This window comes from Pelobates fuscus, chromosome 3, assembly GCF_036172605.1.
Source record: "Pelobates fuscus isolate aPelFus1 chromosome 3, aPelFus1.pri, whole genome shotgun sequence".
In the NCBI taxonomy this organism is placed as follows: domain Eukaryota; kingdom Metazoa; phylum Chordata; class Amphibia; order Anura; family Pelobatidae; genus Pelobates; species Pelobates fuscus.
This window is the reverse complement of record NC_086319.1, coordinates 243290027-243315356: the sequence shown is the minus strand read 5'-3', so window position 1 is coordinate 243315356 and position 25330 is coordinate 243290027. Positions and strand designations below refer to the sequence as shown.

Sequence of the window (25330 nt, the reverse complement as noted above, 5' to 3'; positions counted from 1 at the left end):
CTCCTGCCTGTCTGGGCCGAGGGCCAAGGTGGCGCGACCCTAATGTATCATGCATGCAAATGGAAAACGGATTGCCACAGGCAGTGAAGAACCATCAGGGCCTTCTGCTTTTTCCCCGATAGGGAAGGACCCCGACTCTAAGAGCACCAGAGTGAGTGGCTCAGCAATGCCCACCTTTGTTCAGGCCTGGGGGGATGGCCCAGTTTGCTCCTAACTTACCACTGTTATCTGCGACCTCCCTGCAACATTTCCTTGATTCCCCAATCTTGGCATCGGATTTAGTTTTTTGTCTTGTTGGGCAACCCTTTTGCTCCCAATCGAAATTTGCCCAACTCTCTGGACATCATCCTGCCTGTACCAGGCAATTCAGGCCTTCCACGTGCTAGTGATGACCACTGTCATCATGTTTTTATATTTTTCTTTTGCCCTTCTGAATCTGTGTTTAGGCAGTGCAGTAAGCTTATAGGGTGTTCAGGCTAAGATTTTAGCATTGTACTTATATTATTTACTACTCGTGGTTTCTTTGAGTTTATTTTCATTCTAGGCAGTACATTTATGTCATGCTATAGCATTATCTGCGTTCCTCGGCATGTCCTTTAATACACAATGCAAATACTGCACTTATTATGCTCGCCTTAAATGTGTGATATTTAGCTATACCAGTATATTTTACATTTCTAACATGTACGACTGAATGCATCACCAGATTTGTAGACAGGTCTGCCTTGCTCGACTTCTCATTGCTTTTCTCCTTCTCTATATAATACCCCTCACGCTTAGCACATTACTAGCACAGATGTAAGGGCCTACACCATGCTTTTATATGCCTTTGCCTAGTCAGTTTGAACTTGCTTGTTCATTGTTACTTGTCAAGCATATTTTTACTTAGCATGCTTATTTAAAAAAAAAACTACAACAAAACAGAGCCCGATTTCTCATGAGTGAATGTTATTGTGCATAACAACTGTATTCTTGCCATGTCTATTACTGATATAACGTCTTCTTTCTTGTTTCTGTATTGATTACTATATGCCTCAGGCTCAAAAGAGAGATTGACCAAAAAAAAAGCAAAAAAATAGGTAAAGGTAAAGTGAAAGGTTGGATGACAGTTACAAACGTCCCGACATTTCAAATAGACAAAGATGGACACTTTCATTTTAGGAATGTGGCCAGGAGCGGTCTGTTCTCAGACATTTTAGGTGACTTAGTAATAAGACATTTTGCAAATAAAATGTAATTTATAACTAGAAAAATATATCTTACACAGATCGGACTCTAAACACATTTATTGTAGTTTAAGGACACATTACTATAAGTATTATTGTTGCCCTGTTTTACACTCAGACACACCAACAATATGGAGTTCCTAGAAAAGAGGGACATTAGGATAGAGGATAGAAAAGAGGGACAGAGGGATTGTGGCTCAAAATAGGGACTATTCCTCGTAAATATGGACACTTGTAAGGTTAGAAGTTATCCTTTAAGGAATAATATATCATTAATCATAGGTATGAACTATATATTTATTTGCTTCTTAGTTAGTGTTACGCTATTCTAACACCCACCCTCTGGTCCTGCCCTTCCTACCCCCGTAACATGATTTGTCCTACTTGGGAACACTTGGGAATGCAGATAGTGTTGCTTTACTGCCAGCACATGAGCGTCAGAATGTTCTATACTCCCCCTGCATGCATGAAATGCTTACTGAAGTAATATCACTGTGATGAAGAGCAGTACAACTGCCTGGATGAGGGTTCTTCTGCACTCCCTGTCACTCAAAAGACCTGTACGCTGCTGGAGTTATAGGTCTAAGACGAAGATTGAGTAACAAGTTGAAGAGGGGACAAATGCCTCAATTGTTTTTTTTAAGACAAGCTACATTTGCTAGAATTCCTCCTCGCACAATGTATATATTATTTTTTGTACTATCATTATTATAGTTGTGTATACCATGACTGGTATACTTTAAATGGACACTATAGTCACCAGAACAACTACAGTTTAATGTAGTTGTTCTGCTGTGTATAGTATGATCCTGCAGGTATTTTAGTGTAAACAATGCCTTTTCTCTGAATTACATTTACATTAGTGCCTAGAGACACCTCTAGTGGCAGTCACTCAGACGGCCACCACTAGATGTGCTTCCTGGGTAGCACTGACATTCAGTATGGAGGCACTGAAATTTACCCATAGAGATGCACTGAGTCTAAACAGCTATTTTGATCTATAGTGTCAGGAATACACATTTGTATTCCTGGCATTATATGTCCCTTTAAATTGAAGCACTGCAGTCTGTTTAACTACCATTACTGTAGGGTTGTCAAATGCATTCCAAAGAGGCTAACATACTAATCATTTTAGGACATTCATTTCGGTCTTCAAATATAGATTGTAGTGAAGTCATACAAATGCAGGGACATTCTAAACTATGCATGCTTTCAAATGTACAAGATCACAACAATAAAAAATAAATAAAAAAATAATGAAATCAGAATCAGATAAAATCATGTAAAAGTTTTTTTTTTTAGCCCAAAGTGAATGGGGCTCAAGGTAAGATAAAAAAAAATGATAACCAAGGTGATGAAGTGTCTAAAAAAAAATGTTATTTTCAGGAGCCATACAAACAAAACATGGAAAACTAAGTTGAGAGATGCAAAGGGCCACTATTATACACATCATCATATATTATAACATCAACACAAGATAGCCACTGCACAATACCAGTGAGAAAATTAGTATACACAGTATTTCACAAAAGTGAGTACACCCTTCACATTATTGTAAATATTGAATTATATTTTTTTATGTGACAACACTGAAGAAATTACACTGTGCTACAATGTAAAGTAGTGGGTGTACAGCAGCCTGTATAACAGTGTAAATTTGCTGCCCCCTCAAAATAACTCAAAACACAGCCATTAATAGATGGTATAAGTAATAATAAAAAAAATAGAAAAATATTTATAAATATAAGATTATAAAAATATGAAAGAAAGCGTCTCTTTGTAGATAGTCTATTAGTGAAATCTTAAGTAAAATGATCTTTATAAACACACAGCTATTAATGTCTAAACCGTTGGCAACAAAACTGAGTACACCCCTAAGTGAAAATGTCCAAATTGGGCCCAAAGTGTCAATATTTTGTGTGGCCACCATTATTTTCCAGCACTGCCTTAACCCTCATGGGCATAAAGTTCGCCAGAGCATCACAGGTTGCCACTGGAGTCCTCTTCCACTCCTCCATGACGACATCACGGAGCTGGTGGATGTTAAAGACTTTGCGCTCCCCCACCTTACATTTGAGGATGCCACACAGATGCTCAATAGGGTTTAGGTCTGGAGACATGCTTGGCAAGCACATCACCTTTACCTTCAGATTTTCTAGCAAGGCAGTGGTCGTCCTGGAGGTGTGTTTGGGGTCGTTATCATGTTGGAATACTGCCCTGCGGCCCAGTCTCCGAAGGGAGGGGATCATGCTCTGCTTCAGTATGTAACAGTGCATGTTGGCATTCATGGTTCCCTCAAGGGACTGTAGCTCCCCAGTGCCGACAGCACTCATGCAGGCCCAGACCATGACACTCCCACACCATGCTTGACTGTAGGCAAGACACACTTGTCTTTGTACTCTTCACCTGGTTGCCACCATGGTCTCATCGGACCACAGGACATGGTTCCAGTAATCCAGTAAGTTGGTTTCAGCAAACTGTTTGCGGGCTTTCTTGTGCATCATCTTTAGAAGAGGCTTCCTTCTGGGACGAAAGCCATGCAGACCAATTTGATGTAGTGTGCTGCGTATGGTCTGAGCACTGACAGGCTGACCCTCCACCCCTTCAACCTCTGCAGCAGTGCTGGCAGCACTCATACGTCTATTTCACAAAGATAACCGCTGGAGAGCACGTGCACTCAACTTCTTTGGTCGACCATGGCGAGGCCTGTTTTGAGTGGAACCTGTCCTGTGAAACCGCTGTATGGTCTTGCCCACCGTGCTGCAGCTCAGTTTCAGGGTCTTGGCAATCTTCTTATAGCTTAGGCCATCTTTATGTAGAGCAATAATTCTTTTTTTTCAGATCCTCAGAGAGTTCTTTGCCATGAGGTGCCATGTTGAACTTCCAGCGACCAGTATGAGAGAGTGTGAGAGAGATAACACCAAATTTAACACACCTGCTCCCCATTCACACCTGAAACCTTGTAACACTAACCAGTCACATGACACTGGGGAGGGACAATGGCAAATTGGGCCCAATTTGACATTTCCACTTAGGGGTGTACTCACTTTTGTTGCCAACGGTTTAGACATTAATGGCTGTGTAAAAATACGAAAAAAAGTGGAGCAAAAATAGAAAAAATGGTGAGGCATCTTACTAGCTAAAGTAGTAAAACGAGGGTAGAGAAAGATAGGGAACCTATTAACCTATCAAATTAAATAGTAGAGATAAGAGATACTCTCTCACTGTCATATAATGACTGTCTCATGGGTAACGAAAATTGTTGGCATAAGTAATAATTAAAAATAGAAAAATATTTATAAATATAAGATTATAAAAATATGAAAGAAAGTCTCTCTTTGTAGATAGTCTCTATTAGTGAAATCTTAAGTAAAATTATCTTTATATGTCCATCTCCAATCCAGTCTTATGTGGTAACAGCTATTAAGTACACTTTTTTATTTATATTATTAATGAACCAATTACGTGACAGCAAAACACCCATTGAAAAAGCCGCAGTAGCGGAAAAACGCGTCTGGAAGCTGTCTCACATCACTCCGATCCAGGACCTTTCTGTACAGCAGCACATCAAGCTTCACAGCATCCTGCAAACCATCTAACAGCTTGAAACTTACTCGGGATGCCGAGAAACCAGTATCAGGTCTGAGTCCCAGGAATTTTCTGTATCTATTCGTACTAGATACAGTCTACAACTTCGTACTAGATACAGTCTGTTACTATGTACTTTTCCTGTATATCGTAACTTGAAAGACTATATGCACTAGATTTTATTTTATTTTTTCATATTACTTACCCTTATAAAGTAATGTATTTTTAACTGTACTCGATTACGATCTTTACAGTTATCAGTTTACATACTTTTGAAAAACTTATATTTTGCATATTGGTGAAAAAGTGTGCTTAAAGGAGCACTATAGTGCCAGGAAAACAAACTCGTTTTCCTGGCACTGTAGGGTCATTAGGTCCCCCCCACCCTCGGGGCCCCCCTCCCGCTAAGCTGAAGAGGTTAAAACCCCTTCAGCCACTTACTTTTCTCCAGCACTGGGCTCCCTCTGTGCTGGGGAACTCTCCATCCCCCCGCTCGCGCATTCAAACCGCCCATATGAAAGCATTACTCAATGCTTTCCTATGGACGTCCAGTGTCTTCTCACTGTGATTTTCACAGTGAGAATCGCGGAATTGCCTCTAGCGGCTGTCAGTGAGACAGCCACTAGAGGCTGGATTAACCCTCAGTGAAACATAGCAGTTTTTCTGAAACTGCTATGTTTTCAGCTGCAGGGTTAAAATTAGAGGGACCAGGCACCCAGACCACTTCATTGAGCTGAAGTGGTCTGGTGGCCTATAGTGGTCCTTTAATAGCTGTTACCACATAAAGCTGAATTGTAGATGGACATATAAAGATAATTTTACTTAAGATTTCACTAATAGACTATCTACAAAGAGACACTTTCTTTCATATTTTTATAATCTTATATTTATAAATATTTTTCTATTTTTTATTATTACTTATACCATCTATTAATGGCTGTGTGTTGAGTTATTTTGAGGGGGCAGCAAATTTACACTGTTATACAGGCTGTACACTTACTACTTTACATTGTAGAAGAGTGTCATTTCTTCAGTGTTGTCACATGAAAAGTTATAATAAAATATTGACTAAAACGTGAGGGGTGTACTCACTTTTGTGAGTATAGAGAGATATATATATAAAAAAAAAAAAAATTTCCAAGACATACAAAGATAGAGGAGAAAAGAAGTATTGCCTTTAATTCACTACTGGGGGACAAACTGCTTATTACAAAGACAAAAAAGAGTCTTCTGATTGGTGGAACCACGCCCATGTGACGAACAGGGCTGCCTGCTACAGGAAATAGTTGGGCAAATGGAGAAGCATTGGAAACGTTAAAGGAACGCCAAAGTGTTAGGAATACAAAGCTGTATTTCAAACACTACAGTGTCCCTCAGCCTCCACAGCCCCCTGACAATGTAAAGGGTAGAAAACCCCTTTAAACACGTTCCTGATTCTAGCACCAATGTCCCTCCTTTGCTATCAATGAAATCCTGAAACCTAAAGCGCATGTTGCGCTTGCATTAGGTCTTCTCCATAGGAAAGCATTGAATCAATGCTTGAATGGGGTTTTTCCAAACTCTGAATGTCCTGAGGTGAAGTAGTCTGGCTGCCTATATTCTCCCTTTAAAGAATTACCTTTTCTTTTTATACTTCTCAGCATTTTTTTTTTCTGCATTATCAATATGGTGTCATTTTTTGTATTTTTATAAGCGCTAACAAAAAGTTATACCTGACACCTTGTCTAAATTGGAAGGATAAGAAAAAGAAATCTGCGCTAAGCAGTGACACAATGTTGAACTTTATTCCCTTGGAAATTGGCTGTTTTCTATTTTGAGGTAACAAGTTGGTTTCATGGATTAAATTTCACACCTCTTTATAAAATCTCTAAAGTCTACGTGGACGAAAGAGCACCTTTGGACCTTTCTAATTTTATCAAGCATTAGACACTTTCAAAGAGAAGATTTTTCCACATCTGAAGGAATCTTTATTCAGGACTAGAGGGTGTATTGAGTTCTTCTCCAGTGCAAGGGAGAAGAAGACATGTTTGCTGCTTATTGGAGTTCTCTTTAGACCTATATATGTGCCCTTATGGCCAATAATAGTGTCCCTATTTTTGTGAGTGCAATATCTGATTTTATTTATATTGGTCTTTATGGTTTTACACTATGTTAGTTATTTTATATGTGTCAAGTGATTAAAGAACTGGAAGATTTGTATCTTCACACTTGTGATGTTTATGTGGAGCCTGAAAACCATACCAGCCAGGAAGAAGTTTAGGTGTAAGCAATCTTTGTAATTTTGCACTAACAAAAATCTCCATAAAAATTCTCCATATAAATCTGTTTGTTCTTTATATTTCTGTATAATTCACGTTTTTTTCACAGTGAACCGGGGTGTTGGTATTTTGGGGTAATCACTATGTGTGTTTAGTTTTAAAAAATAAACCTGTCTACCATTCATACTGCTTTATAAAATCTACACCCATAGCTTTTAAGAATTAAATAGTATTATTGATGCACGCTTGTCCCATAGGGCATCCAAGGTTGCTCTGTGCCTGTTCATCCCAGTTTATAAGACTCTCTGCGCCTTCTGATCACTGACGGTTACAAGAAAGGTCCTGCTAGCATCCAATATAAGAGATACCTTTTTCTTATTTATGAGCAGCTGAGCGATGAGGAGGTGACCATTCTGCACAGCGTCCATGAATGGAGTTATTCCACAACTGTCCTTACATTCTGGATCATAATCACACCTGAAAATGAAACACGCCAGGTTTTATTCGCTCATATGGAAATTGTGGCAAAATAATGAGGGACTGTATTTTAAAATACGCTGTATTTTAAAATGATCATAAAATGGAGAATTTTTCAACATGCGCTATTTTGACCTAAGGTTTGCAAGTGCTGATTTAAGTGAATAACAGATGTAATGTAATAAAGGGAACAATGAGAATGAGATGTATCCAAAGCACATGCATTTCTGGCACCACAATCATCACAGTGCACACTCAATCAAAAGGTATATTCTTTTAGTATTAAAAGTTCTGAAGAAAGCTACTTTTTTTAACATATTTAAAAAAAACGATTCCCTAGCAGTATTATGAGAAATATATATTTTTTAATTTCTGTGTTATGCTTTGCATAAAATATGAAGAATTATTTGTGAATGGTCGAATGGAAGATGGTCAGGCCTCCTTAACCCCTTAAGGACCAAACTTCTGGAATAAAATTGAATTATGACATTATGACATGTCACACATGTCATGTGTCCTTAAGGGGTTAAAGGAACACTATAGTCACCTAAACAACTTTATCTTAATGAAGCAGTTTTAGTGTATAGATCATGCTTCTCAGGTTTCACTGCTAAATTCACTGCCATATAGGAGTTAAATCACTCTGTTTATGCAACCCTTGTCACAGCCCACATGAAAAAAAAATGGTTTCACTTTCAATGACATGTAATTTACTTTAAACAATTGTATCTCTTTTTCTGTAAATTGAACTTTAATCACATACAGGAGGCTCTTGCAGGGTCTAGCAATCTATTAACATAGCAGGGGATAAGAAAATCTAAACTTAACAGAACTTGCAATAAAGGAAGGATAAACATTAGATGACTTTTTACAGGAAGTGTTTAGGAAGGCTGTGTAAGTCACATGCAGGGAGGTGTGACTAGGGTTCATAAACTAAGTGATTTAACGCCTAAATGGCAGAGAAATGAGCAGTGAGACTGCAGGGGCATGATCTATACACCAAAACTGCTTAATTAAGATAAAGTTGTGTTGTGACTATAGTGTCCCTTTAATGGTAATTTGAGAATTAACAACCGATTAGTTTAAAAGGGTATCTATTTATAAAGTTAAGTGATTTTCTTTACAGTCAGAAAACAAGCAGAAATGAGAACATTTAATTTGATGCACATACACAAATGTTGAATTCACAGTCTTGACAATTTTACAGTTAATGTCAAATATTGTCTACATACAAAATATCAAGTTTAATATTAAGGTTAAAGTCAGTGGCAGTGCTAGACAGTACTGGGAGGTTCTGCACCCTAAATGACTTATTTTTCTCCTCATTTGTGCTACCTTTACACTGAGCATTTGTTTCATAATGTTGCAACCAATATATCTAAAATAAATGTCACTCCTCATGGGCATTTTTACTTGAGCATAGGGCCTGAATTGAACATAAATGATGTTAGGCCTCCTCATGCAAGCATGAGGATGTTTACTGTTGCATTGCAGAGTTTTACTCTACTAAAATACAGGAAGCACCATGTAGTTACTGGGTGAGAGACAGCCACTAGAGGTTAGATTAGCCCAAAACTGCAGTGTTTGTCTTCACAGTATTGGGTATCCAGGTAAACGTGCAACATAAAAAAAAATACATAATGGTACAGAAAACTCTTTATGCATTACACCACATGTATGGCGAGAGAGAGCAGGAAGGATCTGATTTATTTTCAAGAATCACGCAAGATGATGTCTGAAAGTTCACGTGATTCAGTGCAAAATTCCGAAAACAAGGATCGCAGTGTACCACATAAAGCATGTTATTTGATGGACATATGCAGCCTATATATATGCTGCTTACTGGTTTGTTTTTGTTTTTTTTTTTACAAATTAATAAATCCTTTGGTTTAATAAAGTGTTTTAAATCAGATTTTCCAATGTTTCCATGTGATTGCGCTTGCCAAGACCTAGAGTCAATGTGATCAGTATAATAATCTTACCTTTCAAGTATTACTTCCACCACCTCGAAGCAGCCATGCTTTGCTATTTAATAGAAAAGAACATGAAGTAATGGTTACAACATTTATAACACTCATTTACCCCTATATTTAATAAAATATGTGTTTGTGACGTCTTGAAAATAAAATAGAATGTAGAATTTAAAATACTGTATTTAACCATTATCTTATTAGTCTTGGTTCCCTGGCATAGTTATAAGCTCTGTCCTTTAATGTAAATAAAAAAAACCTAAAAAAACCCCAGAAAATATTAAAACAATCATTCTTTACACATATCAGTCACCATATAGATCTCTCCACAACTTTCATCAAATATCTTAAAGGATCACTATAGGGTCAGGAACACAAACATGTATTCCTGACCAGATAGTGTTTAACCCACCATCTAGGTGGCTTGCCCCCCTTAACCCCTTATAAAAGTTTGAAACTCACTTTATTTCCAGTGCCGACGGGTCCGCCGGCACTGGCTCCGCCCCATTTGTGACATCATTAAAATGGCCGATTTCTAGCCAATCCAAATCTTACCCATAGGGAAAGCATTGGATTGGCTAAAACCGGCACGGGGTGGGGCCAAATGCCGTTTCGGCCAATCAGCACCTCCTCATAGAGATGCATTGAATCAATGAATTTCTATGAGGAAAATTCTGCGTTTCCATCTAAACTGAACAGAACTTGCAATAAAGGAAGGATAAACATTAGATAAATCTTTACAGGTAGTGTTTAGGAAGGCTGTGTAAGTCACATGCAGGGAGGTGTGACTAGGGTTCATAAACTAAGTGATTTAACGCCTAAATGGCAGAGGATTGAGCAGTGAGGCTGCAGGGGCATGTTCTATACACCAAAACTGCTTCATTAAGCTAAAGTTGTTCAGGTGACTATAGTGTCCCTTTAACCCCTTAAGGACACATGACATGTGTGACATGTCCTGATTCCCTTTTATTCCAGAAGTTTGGTCCTTAAGGGGTTAAAGAGACACTATAGTCACACAAAAAACTGCAGCTTAATGTAGTTGTTCTGCTGTCTACAGCCTGTCCATGCAGGTTTTTTAATGTAAGCACGGACTTTCCATAGAAAAGGCAGTGTTTACATTGCTGTTTAGAAACACCTATACTAGTCACAATTAGAACAGGTAGGCACACTTAATTTGTTAATAAAGAACAGAAAATAACAACTAAACTTGGGTGCTCACTCGTATAAGGCCGTATTCCAAACAGGCCAAAAGAGTTACATTAATTGCTTAAACAAGGAGCACAACCACAAAAGAAAGTATATAGAAAAAGGTGTTTATTACATGGGTCAAAATAATAGGCTCTCATAAACAGTATCAATGCATAAAAAAAGACAATAAATGTCCAATAAAGAATACAATGCAATATCTATAAGTACTTAAGTTTGCATACAGGCAAACTGCATAATGCATAAAAAGTTATATATAAGTATACAAGACAGCTATATGAGATGCCAAATTCAATAACCCCCAAAATAATGATAAATAACACAAAAATAAAGACAACATACCAGACCTAGTGAGAAGAAGGACAAGAGTCAACCAATACACCCCCAACGTTTCGGCAGAATGCCTTTATCAAGGGAGCCCCTTGATAAAGGCATTCTGCCGAAACGTTGGGGGTGTATTGGTTGACTCTTTATATATATATATATATAAACACACAAATGCATACACACTACAGCTTCTTGATAAGCACACACTGCAACCCCAATACACATACACACTTTACAGAGCACAAGAGAGCAGAGACGAACTGAAGAAAGGTTACTGCTCTCTTGCGCGCCGCTTCCATGCTTTTTCAGGGCGGCCAGATTCAAAGCTACCCGCGGCAGCCGGCTTCAATGTTTCCTGCGCGACTTGGCAAAGGGCTGACAAATTCTATGGTGCCACGGTGAAATTTCTAGTTGCCATGGCGACCTGGCACCTGAGATTTGTCGAGCCCTGTGTATGTATGTGTGTGTGTGTGTGTGTGTGTGTGTGTATATTCATACACACATACATACACACACACACATATATATAGGTACACACACACTCATATATACGTTTTAGAACTGCCCCCCTACTTTTTTCCCTTGCCCCACATGTGCATTCATAAACATAAATCCTGGAGAGGCCACAGTTGCTGCCTAGGAACCTCTAGAGACAGCCACTAGAGGTGCTTTCTGAGTCAGTGCTGCACAATGCGCAGCACTGACATTCAGCTTCTCCATGCTCTGCATGGAGGTGCTTAAAATTCCTCTTAGAGATGTATTGATTCAATGCATCTCTACGAGGAGATGCCGATTGGTGCAGTGCTGTGTTTTGCTGTGCATGCGCAATAGCCTCCCAATACTTTCCTATGGGAAAGCATTGGATAGGCTAGGATCATCAAGTTTGATGATCTCAGCCAAGGAGGCAGAGCTATACACAACAACTCCCCCTCTCTCCCCCCCCCTCCCCCCCCCAAAATAAGGTGAGTAGAACACATTTGCAATGAGAGACAAGGGGAACTGGGACCTAAACAGCACTATTAGAACTATAGTGTTCTATAGTATTCCTGACACCATAGTGTTCTTGTAACGGAATGCAATGTGTCAGCACACGATATCCGTTGGTACATCTAGGAAATCCACAGTCAGAGTAGAAAGCAAGGCAATATTCCCAATCCTCCCAATAACCGGACGAAACACAGTTTGGGAGTCAACTAACTCGGTTTATTCACAGGCAGTATATTTATACAGTTCCCCATGCAAGGGGTTTCCAGACAGTAATTCCAGGGGATTTCTCCCACCATGCACTGTGACTTTCCCAACAGGCCTTGCTGCACGAGAGAGATACTCCCACTAAAATGGACGACTAAGTGGATTATCTCCTCGTGCAGCGAAACCGACAATTGACATTAAAATACAGAAATTACACAATATTCGGTACTTTGCGATAATTGAACGTTCGGTAGATAGCTGGGGTCGGAGCGCACACTTTGTGAGAATACCGCTCCGATCCCAGCTGAATTGACCGAACGCCGCACATAATACAATAAAACATTAAAGTGAGTTTAAAAGTACCGAATAAGTACGGGACATACAATGGACCGAACGCGGGACTCCCGAACGCGCTGGAAGTCCAGCGGCGTTCAAATCATCGAGTAGCCGTTTTCAGTTCCAGGCTCTCGACGACCGAACACCGCTGCAGGGACAAAGGATCCAAGATGGCCGACCGCTGCATGGTCGGTAGTGGATCGACGGCCACCTCGGAGAACCCTTAATTACCGATTGCAACAATGTTGCGATCGGTGAATTGGTACCACACGACTTGGGAATGTGTGGTCGACCTGGGGAGTCCGTATTCGTACGGCGAACGGCCAGGATAGCCGTGTTTCGTCGTACGAATGCTTGGTGCGCTGGCCGCATACGGCGGCCAGCATGCGAACGGCCACAATACGGTACATACACAGGTTACAATACACAGTACATATTCAGCCTACGGACAACCTTTAATAACTACAGTCCAGAAGTGGCTAGTTTTGCCACAATGCTCCCCCAGAACCAAGCCGGCATACACAGTCTGATCCCAACGGATCGGCTTGGGGATGTCCGGGAGAGTACTCACAGATCATTTCTCGAGTTCAGTCTGTCTTGATAACCCGTCAGCGTTACCGTTTTGTTTTCCTGGCCGGTAATGGATAGTAAAGTCAAAGGGCTGCAGCGCCAAGCTCCAGCGCAGCAGCCTGGCATTGTCTCCAGACACACGGTTTAGCCACACTAACGGGTTGTGATCTGTGAGTAAGGAAAAAGGTTGCCTGTACAAATAGGGCTGTAACTTTTTAAGGGCCCACACCACGGCCAGGCATTCTTTCTCGATGGCGGCGTAGCTCACTTCACGAGGCAGCAATTTGCGGCTTAAATATGCTACGGGGTGTTCTCCGCCATCGGCTCCCACTTGGCTCAGTACTGCCCCCAATCCAAACATTGAAGCGTCTGTGTGAACAAGAAATCTTTTAGTTGGATCAGGAGCAGTTAACACAGGAGCATTGGTGAGAGCAGTCTTGAGTTGTTGGAATGCCTGCTCACACTCTGGGGCCCAGACAACCAGTCGGGGAAGGTTCTTTTTCGTCAGGTCGGTTAGGGGTTTGGCGAGGGAGCTATAGTCAGGGACAAATTTTCTGTAATAGCCGGCTGTCCCTAAGAACGCCAGCACCTGGGTCTTAGTCCTGGGGGTAGGCCACTTGGCTACGGCCTCAATCTTGGCTGGCTCGGGTCTCTGCTGCCCACACCCTACACGGTGGCCCAGATACTGCACCTCGGCCATACCTATGTGGCACTTGCTAGGTTTTAGGGTTAACCCAGCCTCCCCAATGCGATCTAGGATCGCCCCTATGTGGTGTATGTGGTCTTCCCAGGTCTGACTAAAAATGGCTATATCATCGAGATAGGCACAGGCATACTCCTGAAAACCATCCAGTAGCCGATCTACCATCCGCTGAAAGGTAGCCGGGGCGTTTTTCATTCCGAAAGGCATGACCTTGAACTGGTACAGGCCAAACGGAGTGACAAACGCCGACTTAGGGATGGCATCATCGGCTAGGGGAATTTGCCAGTATCCCTTACACAAGTCAATGGTAGTGAGATACTGGCCCCGTGCCATCTTGTCTAACAGCTCGTCTATCCGGGGCATCGGGTAGGCGTCAGACACCGTCTTGTCATTTAGCCTCCGGTAGTCAACACAGAATCGGGTGGTGCCATCCTTCTTAGGTACCAGGACTACCGGCGATGCCCAGGGGCTATCGGAGGGTTCGATAACCCCTAGCTGCAACATTTCGTCTAGCTCGGCTTTCATATGGGTACGGACGGATTCTGGAACCCGATATGGAGCCTGGCGCATAGGAAGCTGCCCCGGGGTCTCCACTCGGTGGGTGGCTAGCGGAGTGTATCCCGGTAAGTTGGAGAAGGTAGTCCCCTTGGCGACAATCAGCGCCTGTACCTGGGCATGCTCCTGGGGGCTTAGCCGCTCCCCCAGCTGAACTCCCCGGGAGGGCTCTATCTGCTCCTCGGGTTCTAGTAGGTCGGGTAAGGGTAAATTTTCCTGATCCTCTAAGGAGGAGGCACAGATTGCCGTCACATCCTCTATCCTCTCATGGTAGGGCTTGAGCATGTTCACGTGAAGCATGCGTCTCTTCCCTACCCCTGAGCAGGGGCCGATCACATAGGTAGTGTCGCATCGCTGCTCCACTACCTGGTATGGGCCTTGCCAGATGGCCTGCAGCTTATCTGTGCGGACGGGTTTTAAGATCAAAACCTTCTGTCCCACCTGAAAGCTGCGGTCCCTGGCTCCTCTATCGTACCAGCGTCGCTGGCGCTGCTGGGCCGCCTGGAGGTTGGTGTGTACAGCCTGAGTCAGCGCCTCCAGACGGTCCCGGAACTCCAGGACGTATGAAACGATAGGGGTTTCGCTGGTGGTACTCTCTCCCTCCCAGTGTTCCCTAATCAAGTTCAAGGGTCCTCGCACCCTCCTCCCAAACAATAGCTCAAACGGGGAGAAGCCTGTCGACTCCTGGGGGACCTCTCTATAGGCAAAGAGTAGGTGAGGCAGAAACCTCTCCCAGTCCTTGTGGGTTTCCCCGAACGTCCGAAGCATCTGCTTCAGCGTCCCGTTGAACCGCTCACATAGTCCATTGGACTGGGGGTGGTAGGCGGAATTAACGATTGGCTTAATGCCACACACCTTCCACATATGTTGAGTAACTTCGGACGTAAATTGGGTACCTCGGTCCGAGATTATCTCTTGGGGAAAACCTACTCGGGAAAATACCTTCATTAATGCTTCGGCTACGGTCTCAGCGTGAATATTAGAGAGGGCCACGGCTTCGGGGTATCTGGTGGCGTAGTCCACTACAGTTAGGATATACCTCTTGCCAGAGGGGCTGGGTTTTGGCAGGGGTCCTACGATATCCACTGCTACTCGGCTGAAGGGTTCGGCTATGATGGGCAGGGGGCATAGTCTGGCTTTGTGGCGATCCCCTCGTTTACCTACCCGCTGGCAGACGTCGCAGGAGGTGCAATATTGGCGCACGTCCTGAGAGATCCCGGGCCAGAAGAAGGCATGGGTCAAACGGTACCGGGTACGGGTCATCCCTAAGTGTCCTGACAAGGGGATGTCATGAGAAATTCGCAGCAGCTCCTGTCTATACTTCTGGGGTACCACTAGTTGCTTATTAGTTAAGGTAACAGACCCCCCCACATCTTTGGCCGTGACACGGTATAGCAGCTCTCTCTCCCAGATGAACCGCTCCCCCTCTAACCCTGCTTGGTCGGTTTGTGCCCGGTCCCTATATATTTGGAGAGTGGGATCGGTCTGGACTTCAGTCGCAAAGGTAGTCGGGGTATCCCAGGACATGGGAGTCAGTTGGGGAACATGGTCTCTTACCTGAGCCTCAGAGTGCGTTGGTGTAGCCGTGGTGCGAGCCTGTTGCCGGGTGGTTACGGGAAGGGCCTCCTGGTACGGAGTCTGGGGAATAAAAGCGGAAGTCATTTGGCCCAAGTCATTCCCCAGTACAACATCGGCAGGTAAATTCTGCATCAGCCCTACTTCTACGGTCCCCTCTCCCACACCCCAATCCAAATGAACTTTGGCAGTAGGCAGCCGGTATACTGCTCCCCCAGCCACCCGTACTGCCACGGAGCCGCCAGTGTGGGTTGCGCCTGGTACCAAATGTGGTGCAACCAAAGTCAAAGTGGCTCCCGGAGCCCTTGCACCTCCTTTCCCTCCAGGGTCACTAGCTGCCGATGGTGCTGTCGGTTGTCGGTGGCTCGGACTGACATTACTTCGTGCAGCACCCCTAGAGGCTCCTCACTTTGAGCGCTCAGTACGTCTTGGGTGGCGGGTGCTACCTGATAATGGTGCGCAGCAGCTCTGGGTGCCAAATTTTGTCGCACCTGATTCCAAGCTTGCCGGCTCCGGTTTTGGGTGCACTCTCGGGAAATGTGCCCCCACTGCTTGCAGGTGTGACACTGAATGTTAGCCCTGCCGTTGTATCGGGAGGGGGCTGGTGGAGTATTCAGTGCCGGCCTGTGCAGGGGTGCGGTGGGGCCGGTAGGGGTAAAATTATTGGGTGGCCCTGTAATCCGAGGGAGAGCCTTATTTTGGGCCCCGTGATGTCTCCTGGCATCAAAATGCTGATCCGCCAACTTAGCGGCTTCGGGTAGGGTGAGTGGTTTCCGGTCTCTCACCCATTCTTGTGCTTCTGGGGACAAACCATTAAAAAATTGTTCCAGCAGCATTAACTGCCTCAACTCCTCCATGTTAGTAGCGTTGCTGGCCTGTATCCAGCCTAGCGAGGCTTGGTCCAGCTTGTGCGCCCATTCTGCATGAGAGTCTTTCTCAGGCTTGCGCAAGCCCCGGAATTTCCGCCGGTATGCCTCTGGGGTAATAGCATACCTCTCCAAGATTGCCCTCTTTACTTTAGGGTAATCCTTACTGTCCTCTCGGGGTACAGCACGGTAGGCTTCAGCTGCCCTACCCGATAATTTGCCTGCCAGCAGCGGCACCCATACTGCGGGCTCCAAATCGTGCAGATCGCACAGCCGCTCAAAGTCCTGCAAATACCCATCGATTTCGTCCTTTTCTTCACAAAACGCTTTAAAGGCGTGATGTGGGACTTTGGGTTTGACCTGTCCGTAGGTGGAGGCAGTAACAGACTCTGCCCTAGGTGGGGTTGCTGGTGTGCTGGTCGCCATCAGATAATCCTGCACATCTGATACCATCACGGTCAGTATTTCCAGCGGTACTGGTTGCGGTAAAAACTCCAACCTGGTTCGCAGCTCTTTTTGGAATGGGGTCTCTTCCTTGGCTGGTGGGGGTGTAGCGCTGCGGGCTCGGTCTCCCTCCATCAGTTCAGCGATCAGCACAGCCTTAGACTTGTTGCTGGCTATCTTACCCCTGGCTTCCAGTAGCTCTTTTAAAGTTTGTCGTTTTAGTATGGTATAATCAATCTCCATACGAATTGCCCTTGCTTTCCTTGTTCGGTCGTTCCAGTTTCCCCGAACGCTGCTTTTTCGGCTGTAAGGTTCGGATCCCACCGCTGCCACCAATTGTAACGGAATGCAATGTGTCAGCACACGATATCCGTTGGTACATCTAGGAAATCCACAGTCAGAGTAGAAAGCAAGGCAATATTCCCAATCCTCCCAATAACCGGACGAAACACAGTTTGGGAGTCAACTAACTCGGTTTATTCACAGGCAGTATATTTATACAGTTCCCCATGCAAGGGGTTTCCAGACAGTAATTCCAGGGGATTTCTCCCACCATGCACTGTGACTTTCCCAACAGGCCTTGCTGCACGAGAGAGATACTCCCACTAAAATGGACGACTAAGTGGATTATCTCCTCGTGCAGCGAAACCGACAATTGACATTAAAATACAGAAATTACACAATATTCGGTACTTTGCGATAATTGAACGTTCGGTAGATAGCTGGGGTCGGAGCGCACACTTTGTGAGAATACCGCTCCGATCCCAGCTGAATTGACCGAACGCCGCACATAATACAATAAAACATTAAAGTGAGTTTAAAAGTACCGAATAAGTACGGGACATACAATGGACCGAACGCGGGACTCCCGAACGCGCTGGAAGTCCAGCGGCGTTCAAATCATCGAGTAGCCGTTTTCAGTTCCAGGCTCTCGACGACCGAACACCGCTGCAGGGACAAAGGATCCAAGATGGCCGACCGCCGCATGGTCGGTAGTGGATCGACGGCCACCTCGGAGAACCCTTAATTACCGATTGCAACAATGTTGCGATCGGTGAATTGGTACCACACGACTTGGGAATGTGTGGTCGACCTGGGGAGTCCGTATTCGTACGGCGAACGGCCAGGATAGCCGTGTTTCGTCGTACGAATGCTTGGTGCGCTGGCCGCATACGGCGGCCAGCATGCGAACGGCCACAATACGGTACATACACAGGTTACAATACACAGTACATATTCAGCCTACGGACAACCTTTAATAACTACAGTCCAGAAGTGGCTAGTTTTGCCACAGTTCTTTTTGATTTTAAAGGGATTCTATAGTGTAAGGAATACAAATTTGTACTCCTTACACTATAGTTTCCTCCAGCCATAAAGGGTTAAAAGACCTTTTCAACCATTTTTTTCCCATATGGAGCATATTATGTTGCATATTTTTATATCTGCATATGCAATATAGTGTAAGCAGTGTTTTGTGATAATGTGATAATGTATATTCCTATATTCTAACTAGATTTACAATAGCCATGGTTTATAAAAAAAACAACAACTTTCAGCTACATTATTATGATGTTATTATTTATATAGCGCCAAAAAATTCAGTAGCGCTTTACAGTGGGTGGATGAACAGACATGTAGTTGTAACCAGACACACAGGGACAGAGGGGTTGAGGGCCCTGCTCAATGAGCTTACATGCTAGAGGGAGTGGGGTAAAGTGACACAAAAGGTAAGGATAGTATTAGACTAATGACTGTTGCAAGAGAGGAATCATTCGGGAGCTATTAACAGTTTAATAGATACGCTTTTATAAAGAAGTGGGATTTAATGATTTTTTGAAGGAGTAGAGACTGGGTGAGCTGCAGAATATTATAGGGGAAATAGCACAAAAGAATATTTCCTTGATGCCCAATTTTTTTCCAAGTATGACCTTTTACATGCCGAAATTGAGATTGCAGTTGTAGGCCCTCTGGCAACAGTTAGCAAATTACCAGTAAACTAGCTATAAGGGTAAACACCAGGAATCCTAGGGTTTGGGGTAGATATCCTCATATAAGAAGTTATAACAGGAGCAATGCAATATCCACCCATGAAAAGAAGGTAGGACTCAAAGGATAGTGAACTACAAGATTTGATCATTCATAATACCTGCAGTGTGTAGAGGGGTTCTCTTGATTTTGCTCTCTGTGTTCCATATTTCTGGGCAGACATCTAGCAGGTAGCTGATAATGGCTCCATCTCCCTCTCGAGACGCTATGTGGAAGCAGTTCCAGCCATCCTTATTCTTCAACATTGGGTTGGCTTTGTGTGCAATGAGATCTTTGATCACATCTAGATTTTTTCTGGTGCAAGCCATCATCAGAGGGGTCCTACAAGCCAAAATATCCGGTCATACTAGTGGAGAGTGATTTGCATGCTTCATAATTTACCTTTAAAGTTTAGAAAAAAATGCAATATTAATATATATTAATTTACTAATAGGGATACATATTGGCTAAAATAATTTATTTAATAAGCACTATCCTTTTTGTTGCCACTGATGCCCAATAAGGAAGATATGTGCTAAGAAGAGTAAAGACCTAGCGAGGTTTTTTTTTTTTTATCAGACTGAGTAGGTCTAGGAGGCTTTTTTTCAAAGAAGAATACTCTAGGCTACAACTGTTAATATCCAGAGTTGTTGATCCAATAAGAAAATCTGAGTGATTGATATCACTTTGGAGGGAAGGAGATTTTTTCCCCTATTAGAGGAAATACAAGTGTGTAAAATATGAGTGTTTTCAGCCATAAATATGTGTCATGATAAAAGTTTATTAGACGTACTGAAGTGTCAACTTAATGATGTAAATATTGTCTTTTTTGGATTACAAATAAAGAATAAAAAATTCCTGGGAATGCTGACCTTTTGCGTGTGTGTGTGTGTGTGTGTGTGTGTATATATATATATATATATATATATAGGCTGGGCCTGTAGTTGTGAGAGGGGCTTGATTTCCCTACTTAAGGATCACCAGACTTCTCCTCATTACCGTTATTGGTCTGGCTATTTGCATACCTGGACTTCTGGCTGCAGCAGATTGCCATTTTGCTTACCTTTCCTCGTGGATACCTTAGCTCCTCTTGGAGGGTCTGCCCGTTCCTGGTTCGAGTCTTTTCAGCCGTCGAAGGCCTCCGGGATACTTCACTTCTATTTTGGTCTCTGCCGCTATCTATCCTGAAGCTGCTGTAATAGTGAGTTGGTTGACCTTCGCGACCCGGTCGTGGGCGCAGCATCATCACGGGCCAACTCTATTCTTATACTTACCTCTATTTCGTATACTTTTCGTGAGGTCTTTCGTTAACTTACATACGAACGTACTGTTTGGTAGTTTGTTTTATTAATCCACTGCTTGTTGTTCCGTATGAATTTACTTTTGTGAGTTTGCGCTCACCCGTTTTGGCCTTTGTTTTGTGCGCAAGCATGGTACTTATGATTCGTACAACATATCTGTTTAGTGATTGGTTAAACGTGGAGCGTACGGTTGTCATGCGGCTCATTGCTCCTCTATGGGGGCCGTTCGTATGATTACAACCGAATTACCTATTATAGTGATAGGTATTGCCTGTGTCTATGCGAACAGTTGCATAATCATAACAAACTCTTCTTAAACACTGGCAAAACCATTACAATGATCTTTGGAACTGTACCTAAATTACGTAAACTACAAAATCAACAATTGTGTGTTAGAACAAATTCAAATAGCACACTGACATCAGTCTGCTCTTTTAAATATCTAGGAATGTTGCTAGACCCCAGTCTATCTTTTGGCCTTCACATTGAAAAAAATCTCTAAAGCACGATATTTATCATACCACAATGCAAAAATAAAGTGGCTTGATCCTCCTTTTCCAACAGAGCACCGCAATTATGGAATAACCTCAGGGGCACAGTTAAATCTTTATTCAATATAAAATCTTTTAAGAGATCTATGGCAATATACCTCAGCACAGAATGCACCTGTCGTGGTTGAATATATTTATTACCTGTTATGTATTAAATGTATATATATATATATATATATATATATATATATATATATATAGTTTGTATATTGTATTTTTGTAATATGTGGACAAAGACCCAGGACATATTTGAAAATGAGAGAAATCTCAATGTATCCATCCTGGTAAAATGTTTTCTAAATAAATAAATATGTACATGTATAAATAGGCTGCTGTCCTCTAGAGGCTATAGGTGGGTACTGCAGGTTTTAAAAATTCTGAAGAAAAAAAAACTACGGTACTTGTTTTAAAGCAACACATTGTTGCTGGTTTTATTCTTCTTAGATATGTTGTAACAAAATATTTTTGTATAGGTTGCCAGGCTTGAACCTTTCTTATGGCTGTATCTCTGAGAGTTTTTCAAATCTCATAGGTTCTAGTTGACTCAGTTTCAATTGTCCCACTCGCCGTAGGTGGGTCATTTTTACTTCTGTCAATTTAGTAGTTAGTTATGCTTTTTTGGAGTTTCTGATGTTGGTTGAAGTCGTTCTGCTATTAAGATATCATCCCCTCTGTTTTGCTTTCTACAAATTTACATTGGTTAGTGTTTTTTTAGATTTGTCTTGGGTTCCATCATCTGACCCTCACTGCCGAGATAACCTAATATGTTCTTTCTATGTTATTAGGTACTGGGCCCTACTGGTTCAACTACCACTTACGCTTTGCTGGTTCAATTTAGGCCTAGTCTATTGGCTGGTAGATATCCAATATTATTTTGTTTTCTGCTAAATTAACAGTTTCGATCTGGGTACTACAACATTGCTATTACTCTCACAGGTATTGCTCGGGTTCAATCTACTCTGTTCGATTCTATACCCATCTGATATGTAAGGTATGGGAATCCAGTTGTCGCTAAACCTCTCCCCCCCAATCCTGCAACTGGTGCTAGGGTGAGAATTTGTCTACTGGCTGATAGGTTTTTCAGAGTCTGCTTATTTAGATTTTCTAGCCTTCTTGCCTTTATTTACTGGTCTCGCGAGGCCAACACCCATCCTCATACTCTGAGGTAGTCACGCCCAACAGCCACCTCATAGTTAGTCGCCTCACATGGTGGTATAGAGATGGTCTCCCCCTGTCACTCCCATGATATCTTTTGCTTTACTAGCCACTGAGAGGCCGACACCCCGCCACATTTTCGGTGGCCACAAAATCGCCTTGGGCCAACACATAGATAGAGCCTCTCATGCCGCATGGCAATTAGCAAGGCCCTCTCTTTGTTAAATAATTTTTTCGCCACTTGCATTAGGTAACTAGCCAGTACGATATTATCACCGTGGTTTCTAAAAAAAGTTTGTCCTATCCTAGCATGTCTGAACTGCCTGAAGCTATGGAGGATATGTCAATTTCCAGCACTCCTGTAAGGTTCATCACTCCATCTCATGGAGGGCATATCGCCAACGAAGACTGATTGAACCCGGAAGTGTCGAAAAAATATGTGAGTGAGGTGTATGTGACATGCTCTGCTTGGTTGCTATGCAACCAAATGGCAATCAACCAGCGATCAGGATCCGTGGCTGCTAAGCAATAGAAAGAAACAACGAAACTGAGTATCGGGATCTAATAAGGAAGGTCTAGCAATCGAAAAAGTCTAGTGAAGTCACCTATAGGGAAAGATAAAGGAGGGAAAGTGACAGGGACAAGACGAGAGTAGAAAAGGGTGGGATACAAAAGTGACCAAATCAAACAGGGATAAGGTGAAAAACTGTCAATAGTGACTATAGTGATAAGAAAGAAAAAACGTGGGTGTGAAAACAAAAAACTGTGGGTGTGAAAAAGAGGTACGAAGAGTAGACAATCATCCCCTTAAATCCCAATAGGTGTCAGAGTATGCATAAAAGTGAGTACACCTGTCACATTTTTGTAAATATTTTATTATATCTCTTCATGTGACAACACTGAAGAAGTGACACTCTGCTACAATGTAAAGTAATAATTGTACAGCTGTTATGCTAATGGTTAGATCTGAAGTGGAACGCAACTGCAGAATTATTTAAATAATGGATTACCTTAGAAGAAGGAACAAAATTATATATTTGGATAATTTCTAAACAAGTCCTGTAGCTTTAAGGGAATTCCAGTTAGAGAAAAAATAGCTAGAAGAGTTTCAAGCAGAGTGATAGTTGCAGCAGATAATTAAAGTGGTTTAGGAAAAAACAGTCCAATATATAAGTAAACTCCAAATAGTTATTAAGTTGCTGGAAGCAGAGAGAGTAGCAGAAATGTAGCAACAATGTATTGGAATTACTAAGAAGGTTGACACAATCCAATTAATGCTGAATGAGAAGCAAATTAATACTTAAGGTTTCTGGGGAATGAGTTCCAATTCCGTTTGCAGCTTCTTTAAATACAAAATGACTGGGAAATTAATTCCTGTTTGCTGTTCAGCAGAAAGAGAAAAAACTTTAAACAATCCGTGGTCAGGGTAAGGAGAAAGGAGATCCGCGGTAAAACTATCCAGGTTCGGTACATGTAGAAGGCAGTAAAATAGCAAGTTCTGTAGCCGGTCTGAAGTTCTATGAGGAAGCCTCAATAATAACCGAGCGATTTGAAACTGGCGCAGCTTCCCTATAAGTCGTGAGGGAGCCGCGTCATAGAAGGGGGTGTGGTGTTTGTCCGTCTACCTGGAAGTGACAGAATCGGAATTGCGGAGGAGCCGACAGGTAAGTCCTGACAACAGCCATATAACAGTGTAAATTTGCTGTTCCCTCAAAATAACTCAACACACAGCCATTAATGTCTAAACCGTTGGCAACAAAATGTTCTGAAAATGATATTCTGTTACGATCCTCGATTTCACCGGAAACATTTAACCGTGGAGTTAAGGAGCATTACGGTGATTACGGACAGAACACTTTCCGTATCTACACATCATACCGATTGAAAATGCCATGTGAAGGGTGAAACACGTCTCGGAAAGAGGAACCCGTGTTGGACATTTTCATTAGCATTTTGCCATTTATTTTTTTTAATTCTTTATTTTTATTGTGCATGAGGTAACAACAGGCTTGTAGAGCCACAACAGCTGCTACAGGCCTTTTCATAACATTTTAGTATTTTAAAGTGTGGCAGATTAAACAGCACATTTTACTTTTAGGAAAACATGAGAGTAACTAAATACATAACATCGATGAGTTGGTTTAGACATGCTAAGCTAGACAGGTTTATGAGGAGTTAGGTCACGTTTACAATTATGTTAACTACATGACTTTGCGTTCCTGAGGAGTTCAAACAGGTATACTTATGCCTTATTTACAACTGCTTGGGTGCTCGCTTTAGTTAAGGATCAAGAGCAGCCTGGCAGGAAAGGGGGGGCAAGGGATAGACACAGAGTGGAAGGGGTGTCATAGTATTGGATTATCAACGTTATGGTTCAAACATAGCTGTGGGTTATACAGTACAGTGAATTCACAGGTGATTTGCTTCAGGGATGTAAATTACTGACTATGATGGTCTAAAAAGTGATCCAGTTTGCAGGTGACCGCAAGGCTGGCATAAACATAGAAAGTAAAACTAAAATGGGCGGTAAGAAAGTAAACAAAGAGAGTCCCCAGGGTCCTAAGTAGTGCTGCCGTCAGCCGACGCCTTGCGGGGCAACAGTGACGTCCCGGTATGGTGCTCTGTGTCTCGCTTTCGGTGATCCGAGAGAGCAGGCAGCTGTGTTTTCCGTGGGGTGGTGTGGTTCGTCCATTGGGTAAGTCATAGTCCCGGTCGTAGGTCGTACTTTTGGCTGTAGTTGTGAGCCGCTGTGGGTCCACTGCAAGTGCTCTGGGGTTGCTGCTTTTTCCGGCTTTACCGGTCGGCCATATTGTGCTGTGATTCTCCGGGGTTGTGGTATCGCCATTGTTTGTAGGCGGTGTGGCCTTTGCTGTTTGCAAGCTTGCGTTGCCTTCTTTCGGGTTGTTGCTCCCGTACCACGTTTGCCCCTAGTGTGTCTCCGAGCAGCAGCCTTTAATTCAGGGAGAACTTCCATGCCCCTTTCCCTGGCCTTCTGTGCCCGACCCC

General features: G+C 42.7%; 1 protein-coding gene across 1 annotated transcript in view; it reads right to left on the bottom strand.

Moving 5' to 3' along the window:
• ANKRD16 (ankyrin repeat domain 16) overlaps positions 1-25330 on the bottom strand; it is a 56762-nt gene that overhangs the window by 16541 nt on the left and 14891 nt on the right. The window contains exons 2-4 of the mRNA XM_063448288.1: positions 19439-19659; positions 9532-9574; positions 7441-7549 (exon numbers count right to left, since the gene is read on the bottom strand). Coding sequence (XP_063304358.1) covers positions 7441-7549; positions 9532-9574; positions 19439-19659 — 373 coding nt within the window. The remainder of the gene's footprint in view (positions 1-7440; positions 7550-9531; positions 9575-19438; positions 19660-25330) is intronic.